Source organism: Oncorhynchus kisutch, linkage group LG19 (genome assembly GCF_002021735.2).
Source record: "Oncorhynchus kisutch isolate 150728-3 linkage group LG19, Okis_V2, whole genome shotgun sequence".
Classification (NCBI taxonomy): domain Eukaryota; kingdom Metazoa; phylum Chordata; class Actinopteri; order Salmoniformes; family Salmonidae; genus Oncorhynchus; species Oncorhynchus kisutch.
Window position 1 is genome coordinate 25,271,420 of NC_034192.2, and position 13,408 is coordinate 25,284,827.

The 13,408-nt window shown below is 41.0% G+C and overlaps 1 protein-coding gene across 1 annotated transcript; it reads left to right on the plus strand.

The window, feature by feature from the left end:
* The first annotated feature begins 279 nt into the window (after nt 1–279).
* LOC109865076 (NK1 transcription factor-related protein 1-like) lies at nt 280–4,170 on the plus strand. Its single transcript, XM_031798074.1, has 2 exons — nt 280–836; nt 2,696–4,170. The coding sequence occupies exons 1-2, from the start codon at nt 392–394 to the stop codon at nt 3,409–3,411; spliced, it is 1,161 nt and encodes a 386-aa protein (XP_031653934.1). The 5' UTR covers nt 280–391; the 3' UTR covers nt 3,412–4,170.
* The last annotated feature ends 9,238 nt before the right edge of the window (nt 4,171–13,408 follow it).

Below are 13,408 nucleotides of genomic sequence, written 5' to 3' on the forward strand. Positions count from 1 at the left end.
TGTCTAAGTTTTGGCGACGAACGAAGGTGGGGGGGGGGGGGGGGGGGGGGGGGCGAGCGAGCGAGGTGTGCATGCATGCATGACATAAACGTTGGCGGGTCCTGAGGGGATGGTTCAAACCCAAAAAAGGAGTTGAGCAAGGGAGACCAACATCCAACAGTGAACCATCACCTCCTACCAGCCGTGTGTAACATTGACCAGAGCAGTACAGCCGTAGAGGGGTGGCAACGCAAGCTGTGCAGGAATACCGCACCTGACATTAGACTACTTTTCTCAAATTGTATGCGATATTATGTCATCGGTTGAAAGATAAGCTTAAATTTACTGTCTTGGTGCTAAGTCTCTGATAGTTCAGAAGAAGAGAACGTGCTCTTCCGCCTGAAGAGAAGTCATGAATAGAGAGAAGGTTCAGGGGGGAGATCTCTCAATCGCTTCTCCGACGGCGTCTTTTGTGGCTGCCCAAACAGCGGTGATTGTCGTGGCCGGTCCAGAAAGCATGGACAATCACTGCGAGAAGCGGCTCTCTACCAACGAACTGTCGGTGTTTTCCTGTCCAGGCGGTATAGACATACTGCAAGGGGACAGTCGAAACAACTCTCCACGTCAAGAACCGGCTCCAATAGCAATTCCAACGGTTCACCGGACCACCGCGTTTTCTGTTTTGGACATTTTGGACCCAAATAAGTTTACGAGCAAAAAGCAAAATCCTAACCGGACCGGCAGTGAAATCGCCTTCGGGACAGAGAACCGTGGAGGTGACGACTCGAATCATGCTGTAGATCAGAAATCTTATGCAGAAGACTATGAATGTAAAAAATATACAGCACTAAGTAAGTGTTTGTGTCTTTCTTGGTGACATTTGGTTTTCCAAAAGTGTTGTTGTTTATGATGTAGGCCCACTTGAATAGCCTACAGGTTTCTAAAAAATCTAATGTAGATTAGACATATAATATACATTTAGTTATCTTAGATGTTATGCTTCAGGAAGACGCTCAATTACGTACGGCTACCGTAAAACGTAAAACCACGTTTTAGCCTATTTGTTTTGATAATGACAAGACAGAGAACTGGATGAGTGTTTGTCTTATTAGGTTAGCCTATGTCTTTGAGGTTAGAGGGTCCTGCAAGTTTTTTTTAGATCAAGGAGTTCGTGAAATTGTATTTTCCACATCTAACTTTGCATTCTATATTATGTAATTATATTTCTGCTCAAAATAGATTTTGATTCAGAAATAAATTTGATCATATCTGAGGTTAAATTAGGTTATATGATGTGGAATATTCTAGCCATGCACACATTCCCTTAGGCTACCCAGAGAAAAAAATGCATGTAATCTCTTTTTTTTTAACCCTTCGATTACATTTCATTTAAAGTGCTTTGCAGGATAATGGCGAAAATCGCCCCAGAGTGACATTCGGAATGTGGCTAGTTCGATATCCTATTATCGAATTGAGTAGCCTATCTCGTTCAGGCAGCTTGCCTGACTCTCCTTCAACAGCTTAATTATAATGTCAAAATTCGGATAATTACACGATTAAAACCAATTATTATTATTATTAGGGAAGATATTGATCCCAGAAAAAAAGGCATGAGATTGATATTGCCCCCACTGTCATTTTTTAAAACGAAAATAGAAGGAACAAACATTGATCTCCGTAACCACTTTATAGGGTTTGCATTTAAAATATCAGTCAGAGAAGAGGACTCTGCATTACCAGCCATATCGACCGGGTAATTTGTTATGGACTGCCTGAAATAGACAAACTAACAAACCAAAACACATTATTCTTAAGATTATAGGATCACATGAAGAGGGTTTAGCTAATTGCCAAAATTGTGTCAACAAACACTGCTGAAGTTGTGCAGGCCTTATTGGAAAAAAGATTCCCCTGGATGTATAAGTATTGTTTAAATCATGCAGAAGTAAATATTTGGTTGATATAAGAAATTCTAATAATTTATTTTGTTATACGATGGTGCGTGTGCGTAAAAGTGATGCCTTGTCCTGAAAATAATTGAAAGACAATTTTGTTTATTTAACTTTCACCTGGTTATGTGTTATAATGGTCATATATTAAAACAAACCAAATTAATCTAAAAAGTTTGAGAAACAATACGTCTATCCTTATTGAACAATTTAGGCCTAATATAATGTAGCATAAATTGTTTTGTTTTTTAAATAATATTGTTAGAATATTTAGTATGCCTATACTCAATTAGAGTAAAGATTTTCCTAAGTAATTAGGCCTCAAGTCTTTTTCTTAAAGGTGTCAAAGTAGACCATAATACAAGCAGGTTTTCAATATTTCATTGATAGTCTACCATAAAATTGTTAACATGAATTACGTTTGTGACTTTTACATTTTTACGCAGAGCATTATTTGTGCATATAGGCTACTGTAATAAATCCTTACGCAACAGCAATAGACTACATAAATGCACAATGTGGAGATAAAAACAACAGTTTATCTTCATAAATACAATTGTATGAAGGTGAGAGGATAGATAGAGGATAGAGGAAAAAGTTATCCATTACGCATTAGCTGGCATGAATCTTCATCACTATTTCCTTCAGCAATATGTTAATTAGAATATGCTACTTGATAAGTTATTGAATATTATCTGTCTAAATGACTTGGCCTCTGTGATTCTTAATTTGAAAAGACTCAATTGCATGTCTTGTTTTCTTTACAGATGAGGGGCTGGTGTACAGATCGGACGAATGCGAGAATGATTTCAACAGAGACTCCCACTCTGACAGCGAGATGCAGGATGACTTGTTTAGTGAGGAGAGCAGCAGTGGCCTGACTGAAAATACCCAGGGGGAACTGGACCACCGTGAAGACGACGACAAGGAGAGCAAGAGCCCAAGAAGTCCTGACGGACAGCAAACGCAACAGTCAGGGTCGAATGGACAAAGTCATCAAGGAAAGCCGAAGCGAAAGCGCTCTGGCTCCGATTCAAAGTCGGGTAAGCCACGAAGGGCCCGGACAGCATTCACTTACGAACAACTTGTTGCACTGGAGAACAAATTCAAGTGCACCCGATACCTCTCCGTGTGTGAGAGGCTAAATTTGGCACTGTCACTTAGTTTGACTGAAACTCAAGTCAAAATCTGGTTCCAGAACCGACGGACCAAGTGGAAGAAGCAGAACCCTGGCGCAGACACCAGCGCCCCGACGGGCGGGGGGCCGAATGGCCAGAGCAATGGACTAGGGGGCCTGAGTCCGCTCAGCCCGTCTCCTCCCATGAGCGGCCATCTGTCAATGCACACGAGCTATGGTCACGGGCCAGGCGGGTTAGTCTGCACCACCCAATTACCCTTTCTGCCAAGTCATGCGGTACTGTCACCTTTCATGTTGGGATCTCAGACCTACGGAGCGCCTGCGTTTTACACTTCACACCTATAAAGACATGGACATATGGTTTTACGCCCAAACATTATGTTTTCAGAGGCGTCTTAAATTAACCGATATTATCAAACGAATTGACTCCAATGAAATATGAACTTAATAACCAATAACACATACGGTTTAAGAGAACTAAAGACATGCCCTTACCTAAAGACTAAAATGCACTTGACGCAAGATGGGAAGAACTCTGATGAACATTTCATGTTGCTGTTTCGTCAAGGACATTTAATGCTCGAAGAAAACTTACCTTTTCCAAGGGAATAATATTTTTATTATGCTAATGTTCTATTTGTTTTTCATTTTGATAGAATGTGAATACTCGTGGTCAAAATGTATATAGGCCTACAAATGTTGACAAATATATGTCTAGCTTCAAATTTCGACTGCAGTTCATAAATATTAGAGAGTTTAAAAAATACATGTAGGCCTATCAATATCGTTCATTTACATCTGGAATGGCTTGAAATATTGTAATTACTGTGTAACTAAACTGTGAAAGTTAAATATGATTGTTTTCATATAAGTTGTCGCTACTAATTTATTTTATATAGTTACCTGAGAATATTTGGCTGTAATGAATACTCACTTCATCTGGATTCGTCTTTGATAAGACAAAGTAAAATAATAATAAACTATAGGCTACCATTTACAAACGAATAAGCTACTTTAATAGATTCAATACATTAAATCCTGTTTCTTATCAGGCGATCATTTTTTTCCCTTTTCCTCCAAATTAAAGGACATTTTGGAACTGAACACAGAGCTTTTACCCCCTTTTTAAGACATGTTTAACTCGTATTTATTTGGCAAGTTATTTATGTTGGCCAACCGACGATATTATGTTGCATTTGTTTTCTAGCAAAAAAGCTACAGCCTATATTTAATGTTTTTTTTGTGCGGAAAAGGATTAGTAGATATCGAAAAATACAGTAGCCCAACCATAGGCCTATTACTGGATCCGTCATAGCGAATATCAAAAGCTTAACTTTTATTAATTAAATGTAATTACTTAATGGATACTGGATTTATAGATATAGGCTTTATTGATGACGAAATCTGAATAAATTTGATGAGGAAAAACACTCACTGGTAACTTAAACGGCATCCCTGTGTAAAAGAGGGATTTTGACTTCATAACTCTTGAGAGAAACGAGTTTCATTGTGGGAGAACGTCATGCCAAATTAAGGATAGATACAGGCTACGAAATGCGCTTGTGCATAAAACACCCTTTTAGGTTATATAATATTTTAATGAGTTCATAATTAAAAGTCTAACAAAAACACGTGGTGATTGAATGTATTTAATTAAGCTATTTCATTTCCCCCCCATCTGGGATAAGGAGACGCATTTGAATTGGGCCACTTTAGAAGTGCAGAAAATCCAGTCAATAGTGCACGTTTTGCACTATCGATGCAAGTTGTAGGGTAGGGATATACAATATTTAAAACTATAGTTTCGTCGAGTTTATAAGGACCAAAGTGACATGGATACAGCATTTATTTATATTCCCTTTGCACCTGATGACTATTTCGCTTCGGATCATAGTCTGTATTTATGCCGTGATGAAATGGCATATGCCAGCCATTAGGGAACGTGCTCCTGGAACCATTCTAGAATTTCACATGTAGGTATGACTAAACACAAATGCATTATACAACGTAGCCTGGAATATAACCTCTACTTTGTAGATAGTCTAAACAACTTTCCAGATTTCGGGATTATTTAGAAAATGGGACATTTCTTGAAGACACACAGACCCGACCAAGGCGTTGCAGAAAATAGCCTATGGAGTGTGTAATTTTTTGTTATCTGCCAGCTGTTTTTATCAAGTCTTAGGATCTTGGAGTATCTTGTTGGATAAAATGTGAGTTTTAAGGGGTTCATTATGTAAATATAACATTATTTTCAACACGTTTTGCAGTGGAATCATTAAATTCCCCTCTGCATTGGAGAGCGCACTGTCTTAAAGACATCTTAGGGCCGATTAAACCAGGGGCCAGTTTCCCAAAAGCATCTTAAAGATAGGACCTTGTAGGAGCATCGTTAAATCTCGGAGCGGTTTCCCACAACCATCGTTATTAACGTTGCAATTAAATTAAATAAAAAACGTAATCTGATGCCTGCATCAGACCACTCATAGAACAGTTAAATGCGTCGTTATATGCTTTTTGCCCTCCTGCACTCTTAGAAAAAAAAGGTTCTGGATAGAACCAAAAAGGGTTATTTTGCTTGACTCATATATGGGACCCCTAACGGTTCAATATAGAACCCTTTTGTAGGGTTCTTTGATCAGAACCTCGGGGATTCTTCTTCACTGAACCAAAATTGGTTCCATATAGAACCCTACCAATTTCGGTTCTATATAGAACCTTAAGGGGTAGCTTGTATGAAACAAGCATAGAACCCTTTTTGGTTCTATCCATTTTTCTAAGAGTGTATGTCACTTAGGCTATATGCCACTAATCATGGAATCACATGGTCTCAATATTTGCAGCCATAGGTGGAAATATCTCTATAGGAGCAGATCCGTCTTCAGTATTGTGAAATAATTACAATGTTAAGGACATATATGATCCAATAGCAGCGTTCTCTTTCTTTCTTTCTTTCTTTCTTTCTTTTCTAACTTTCAATCATATCAGTAATGACACATGCTCCAACAATGTACTTAGCGACCTTTCTCTCCAAAAGTGGCTCCCGGAATTATGCCTATACCTAAAGCGGACATTGCCATTGGCTGCACAGAGTTCCATTATGATAAATCCCAACAGCGGAATTTGAGAAGCACACCTTGATTAGGCGGGTGAAATCCTCATTGTTTTGTTGAAGGATTTTTAATTTCAACCTCGTTATTTCTAATTGTTTACTGACAATGGTCACAAGATCAGCTGCTCACCAATTTCACAGATCCAACAAAGGAACTCCTCTAACACCGCCAACACATCAGCTATATATATGTAGGTGTCGGCTCTTTACAGTTTTATTTATTTCACCTTTATTTAACCAGGTAGGCTAGTTGAGAACAAGTTCACATTTACAACTGCGACCTGGCCAAGATAAAGCAAAGCAGTGCGACACAAAGAACAACACAGAGTTACACATGGAACAAACAAGCATACAGTCAATAACACAATAGAAAAAAAAGAAAGTCTATATACAGTGTAGTCTGAGGAGGTAAGGCAATAAATAGGCCATAGTAGCTAAGTAATTACAGTTTATCAAATTAACACTGGAGGGATAGATGAGCAGATGATGATGTGCAAGTAGTGTGCAAAAGAGCAGCAGAAAAGTAAATAAAAACAATATGGGGATGAGGTAGGTAGATTGGGTGGGCTATTTACAGATGGGCTATGTACAGCTATCTGGGCGATAGCTGATGTTTAAAGTTAGTGAGGGAAATATAAATCTCCAGCTTCAGCGATTTTTGCAATTAGTTCCTTAACGTTTGATCTGATTGAATCTAGGTCTTACTTTCGTTTGAATGGTCTCATAAAAGCAATAGTGTAATTATTATGTTGAATAGTATGCCAATTGCAAGATATAATTTAATAATGACTTGACAATTAACTGATAGAAATAGGCCTACATGGTGAACTAGGCATATGCTTGATTTGAGTAACAAAACATCGAAAATAGTTTAATACATTTTTGGGATATTAGGATAATTAGGCTAAATAGGATCATTTTAACAAAACATTTGACTCTCAAGCAGCCACTGCCCTGTCATAAAAATATATGTAAGGGTTTTCCTTAGGTGAAGTAGAGGCAAAATGCAGCGTGGTTTCTTTGATTCATGTTTAATAACAAAAGATAAACATGAACTCTACAAAAACAATAAACGTGGAAAAACAAAAAAAACAAAATAAATAAATAAAATAAAATAAAAAAATAAAAAAAACAGCCCTATCTGGTGCAAAACACAGAGACAGGAACAATCCCCTTACAAACACAGTGAAACCCAGGCTACCTAAATATGGTTCCCAATCAGAGACAATGACTAACACCTGCCTCTGATTGAGAACCATATCAGGCCAGACATAGAAATAGACAAACAAGACATCCAACATAGAATGCCCACTCAGATCACACCAAGACCAACCAAAACATAGAAACATACAAAGCAAACTATGGTCAGGGTGTGACAGTATATGCAATTCCAGAAGCAAATGTAATCCCTGGGCTACTCTTTCACTGGCATCTAGGGAGCTGGCTTGTTTATTTTTGGGGATATATTTTTTAGAAATCATGTAAACAACAATGCAAGGAAATTCGATTTGACATAGGCCCTAATAGGAAAAAAAATACTCAGGTTGGGGAGTATGCTCATCGAATAATATTTCAGCTGCTGACACAGTGAACTGAATGAAGGAAACTATTATGATGGAATGTTTAATGACGTTTCAATATTAAAGAACATGACAGCTTATGTGCAAGCAATTAGTTTAATGTGCTCCCAATGACCAGCAGACAGTAGCCTGCCCTGGTGCAACATTGACTTTTTCATAACATTTGCTCCCACACGACCTGCCCAATTGGTGCCTAGGAACACAATGAACCAAAACACAGCTCAACAACAGCGCCTGAAGATTCCCCTCCTTGCAATCAAGATGTACTAAGCTAACACAACAAGAACACTCACTAATTATCAACATATGTTGGGCCTAGTGGTCAGAGCGTTGAGCCACTAACCGAAAGGTTGTTGATATCGAATCCCCGTGCTGACAAGGTAAAAATCTGTCGTTCTGCAACTGAACAAGGCAGTTGTTCCCCGGAAGGTCGTCATTGAAAATAAGAATTTGATCTTAACTGACATGCCTAGTTAAATTGAATTAAAAATGTATAATCTACACAATATCAGAGGAAATAAGCATCATTTAAGCATTTAAAAAAATAATGATTCACAGTGTTTATTATGAAACATGCTCACAGGGCAGCTATTGGCAACTTATATAGGTGTAGGCAACATTTGTAAAAGCTGCCGGTCATCCACAAGTGGTAAATTCGGTTACCACTTCCACATCGAATATTAAGCACTGGTTGTTTATGATAATTACAAAAGAGATATTGAAAAATAGAGTTGCAGTGTAAAAAAGAGTTCTGAGAGTTATGCCACTGAAAATCACAACGACAAATCGATGACAAAGACTGGCATCACATTCATGTTACACATCAATCAATAAATAATATTATTTGACAAATTATTTTATAAAAACGAATCAAAACGGCTTGGATTTGTTTTACAAATCAGAAAGCATGCAATTCAACGTGTTATTACATGCACATTAAAGTCTTTGTGTGTGAATCTTGAAAAATGTTCCTGAGTTATTTCCACCAGTACAGACAGTATCTGTAGATGAGTATGATATTTCTGGCACAAAATCAACCGGTCTCCTTAACTTTTCTGTTAATTCAATGCATAGCCTAATTACATTGGTTTGCAAAATTTGCATGTTTCAACTTATCGATTTGTTATATGACGTCTGTCACTCGCCTCATGGAGCTCCTGAAAAATGAAGTATGAAAGGATTAGAACTACAGATGTTTAGTGGTTATGTTTCATAATAAAACACAGTAACCAACAGTAAGTGTCTAGGTGGGTTTTGAATAATAATGAATCCTCTCAAATGCACATGGGAATTTTACACTATACAGTACATGCACAAGTAAAAAGTTACACATGGGATGATTAATCTGTAACAAGGTTACAGTATATAATTTAAATAATACATTTATCGCAACGTCAATACACTAACGACTAGTGACTGAATGTAAGGCCATGTATCCATTGTGTTGGGGATGACTTGTACCCCCTGCACCTCAACTGAGCTACAGAGAAAGAACGGCCACTTGTTTCTGAGTGAGTAGCCTACTTACGAGTTGAAAACCTTCCTCTCTAGTCTGGAGCGTAAAGTGATGGCACTCTTCTTGAGATCATTGAAGTTGGGGTATTTCTTCTTGACCTTCCCCTTCCCTTTACCTTTCTTGCCCTTCCCAGGTCCTCTCCAGTGGCAAGCTCTATGTCCCTCATCACCTCAGGGTCCCGCCAGTCTAAACAAACAAACAAATTAACTAGACTCATGGCTCTATTCAATCAGTATAACAGTAGTCAGCATTACTGCGTTATTGAAATGTGAAGGCAATGGCTCCAGCGATAGCGGAAGACTGCATTCACGGTAAAGGCTGCATATATCGTCTCAAATAGAAATTACCTTTACATTTCTAGCATGCAATCTATAACAACTAAGATCCTTTGAACGCGTAATTTCGGATAGCCATGCTACCTTCGCCCTCATGTTGGTGCTAACAAGCAGGCTACGTAGTACTAGCTGGTATCAACTGTCAATACCGTAGGGGTTGGAAATTACAGTGAGCTTCGATTGGCCAATAGCAACGCGACGTCACGGAGTGCACAGCAAATTTTCAGCATTGCCCAACTTTGGTCCCGCCCTGTTCACGCACAGCAAATTTTCAGCATTGCCCAACTTTGGTCCCGCCCTGTTCACACTCCCTCGACAATATTTACAAAGCCCAACCGTCCACTCTCACTTCGCTTCCTGTCATTAAACATTTATGGGGCTTAGTTGTTTCATCGCCCCGCCCCAACACGTTAAATGGATTTCCGGTGTAAGGCTTCCTAAACTTGATTGTGTGTAGTCGGCAGACATCCAATCACATACTGTAGACAGCAGGTTTTCGGGACAAGGTAGCACGTCCGGTGAACAGGTCAGGGTTCCATAGCCACAGGAAAAACAGTTGAAACTGGAGCAGCAGAACGACCAGGTGGACATCATCAGGTCAGGTAGTCCTGAGGCATGGTCCCAGGGTTCAGGTCCTCCGGGAGGGGAGGAAGGGACAGGGAGAGAGAGAGAATTAGAAGGAGCGTACTTAAATTCACACAGAACACCGGATAGGACAGGATAAATACTCCAGACACAATAGACTGACCATGGCCCCACAACACAAACTACTGCAGCATAAATACTGGAGGCTGAGACAGGAGGGGTCAGAAGACACAGTGGCCCAGTCGAACGATACCCCCAGACAGGGCCAACCAGGCAGGATATAACCCCACCCACTTTGCCAAAGCACAGCCCCCATACCACTAGAGGAATATCTTCAAACCACCAACTTACTACCCTGAGACAAGGCTGAGTATAGCCCATGAAGATCTCCCCCACAGCACGAAGCCAAGGGGGGGCCCAAACCCAGACAGGAAGATCACATCAGTGACTCAACCCACTCAAGTGACACACCCCTCCTACGGACGAGATGGAAGAGCACCAGTAAGCCAGTGATTCATCCCCCATAATAGGGTTAGAGGCAGAGAATCCCGGTGGGGAGAGGGGAACTGGCCAGGCAGAGACAGCAAGGGCGGTTCGTTGCGCCAGTGCCTTTCCGTTCACCTTCACACCCCCGGGCCAGACTACACTCAATCATAGTATCTACTGAAGAAATTAGTCTTCAATAAACACTTAAAGGTCGAGACCGAGTCTACGTCTCTCACATGGGTAGGCAGACCATTCCATAAAAATGGAGCTCTATAGGAGAAAGCCCTGCCTCCAGCTGTTTGCTTAGAAATTCTAGGGACAATAAGGAGACCTGCATCTTGTGACCGTAGAGTACGTGTAGGTATGTATGGCAGGACCAAATCGGAGAGATAGGTCGGAGCAAGCCCATGTACTGCTTTGTTAAGTAAAACCTTGAAATCAGCCCTAGCCTTTCCAGGAAGCCAGTGTGGAGAGGCTAGCACTTGAGTAATATGATATATTTTTGGGGTGCTAGTCAAGATTCAAGCACCGCCTATTATATAGGTCCTGGATGTCAGGAAGCTTTGCCCCAGTGTACTGGGCCGTATACACTACCCTCTGTAGCGCCTTCCGGTCAGATGTTGAGCAGTTGCCATACCAGGCGGTAATACAACCGGTCAGGATGCTTCGATGGGGCAGCTGTAGAACCTTTTGAGGATCTGAGGACCCATGCCAAATCTTTTCAGTCTCCTGAGGGGCATTTTTTTTGTCTAACCCTCTTCACAACTGTCTTGGTGTTTGAACCATGATAGTTTGTTGGTGATGTGGACACCAAGGAACTAAACCCTCTCCACTTCAGTCCTGTCGATGTTAATGGGGTCCTGTACGTTCCTCCTTTTCCTATAGTCCACAATCAGCTCCTTTGTCTTGCTCTCATTGAGAAAGAGGTTGTTGTCTTGGGACCACACAGCCAGGTCTCTGACCTCCTCCCTATTGGCTGTCTCATCGTTGTCGGTGACCAGGCCTACACTGTTTTATCGACAGCAAACTTAATGATGGTGTTGGAGCCATGCTTGAACAGGGAGTACAGGAGGGGACTAAGCATGCTTGAGGGCCCCCTTTTTGAGTATCAGCTTGGCAGATGTGTTGTTGCCTACCATTACATCCTGAGGGCGGCCCGTCAGGAAGACCAGGATCCAGTTGCAGAGGGAGGTGTTTAGTCCCAGGGTCCTTAGCTTAGTGATGATCTTTGTGTGCACTATGGTGTTGAACATTGAGCTGTAGTCAATGAACAGTATTCTCACTTTTGGGAAAGGGCAGCATGGAGTGCAATTGAGATTGCGTCATATGTGGATCTGTTGGGGCGGTATGCGATTTGGAGTGGGTCTAGGTTTCTGGCATGATGGTGTTGATGTGAGCCATGACCAGCCTTTCAAAGCACGCCATGACTACCGACGTGAGTGCTACGGGGCGGTAATCATTTAGGCAGGTTGCCTTCGCTATCTTGGGCACAGGGACTATGGTGGTCTGTTTGAAACATGTAGGTATTACAGACTTGGCAGGGTGAGGTTGAAAATGTCAGTGAAGACAATTGCCAGTTGGTCCGCACATATTTTAGTACAGGTCCTGGTAATCAGTCTGGCCCTGCTGCTATGTGAATGTCTTGCTCACATCGGCTACGGAGAGCGTGATCTCACAGTTGTCCGGAACAGCTAGTGATCTCATGCACGCTTCCATGTTAATTGCCTCAAAGCGGGCATAAAAGGCATTTAGCTCATCTCGTAGGCTCGCATCACTAGGCAGCTCGGGGTTGGATTTCCCTTTGTAGTCTGTAATAGTTTTCAAGCCCTGCCACATTCGACGAGCATCAGAGCCGGTGTAGAAGGATTCAATCTTAGTCCTGTATTGACACTTTGCATTTTTGATGGTTCGTCTAAAGGCATAACGGGATTTCTTATGTGTCCCACTCCTTGAAAGCGAAAGATCTAGCCTTTAGCTCGGTGCGGATTTTGCCTGGGATCTATGGCTTCTGGTTGGGAAATGTACGTACGGTCACTGTGGGGGTGAGGTCGCCGATGCACTTATTGATAAAGCCGGTGACTGAGGTGGCATACTCCTCAATGACATTGGATGAATTCCGGAACATATTCCAGTCTGTGCTAGCAAAACAGTCCTGTAGCGTAGCATCCATGTCATCTGACCACTTCTGTATTGAGCGAGTCATTGGTACTTCCTGCTTTAGTTTCTGCTTGTAAGCAGGAATCAAGAGGATATAATTATGGTCAGATTTGCCAAATGTGGGGCAAGGGAGAGCTTTGTATGTGTTCAGAGGTGGTCCAGAGAGTTGTTTTCCCTCTGGTTACACATGACATGAAATGGATTTAAGTTTGCCTGCATTAAAGTCCCTGGCCACTAGGAGCGCCACTTCTGGATGAGCATTTTCTTGTTTGCTTATGGCCTTATACAGCTCATTGAGTGCAGTCTTAGTGCCAGCATTGTTTTTTGGTGGTAAATAGATGGCTACAAATAATATTGATGGCTACGAATAACTCTTGGTTGATATTCCAAAAGTTCTTTTCGGGCATAAGAGACAGTAGCAGCAACGGTAGCTTCCAAAAAATTTGAAAAAACGAACAAAATAGCAGTTGGTTAGGAGGCTATAAAACTGCAGCCATCCCTTCTGGCGCCATTATTTATCAATTAACTTTTAATAAGGCCCCTCTTTAATTGAAATGTATTCCAGGTGACT

Excerpts from the sequence above, each read along its gene's own strand:
- LOC109865076 (XM_031798074.1), top strand. The coding sequence starts at position 392 with ATGAATAGAGAGAAGGTTCAGGGGGGAGATCTCTCAATCGCTTCTCCG. Across the intron at positions 837-2,695 it reads ATATACAGCACTAAGTAAGT|ATGAGGGGCTGGTGTACAGA; the intron begins GTTTGTGTCTTT and ends TTTTCTTTACAG.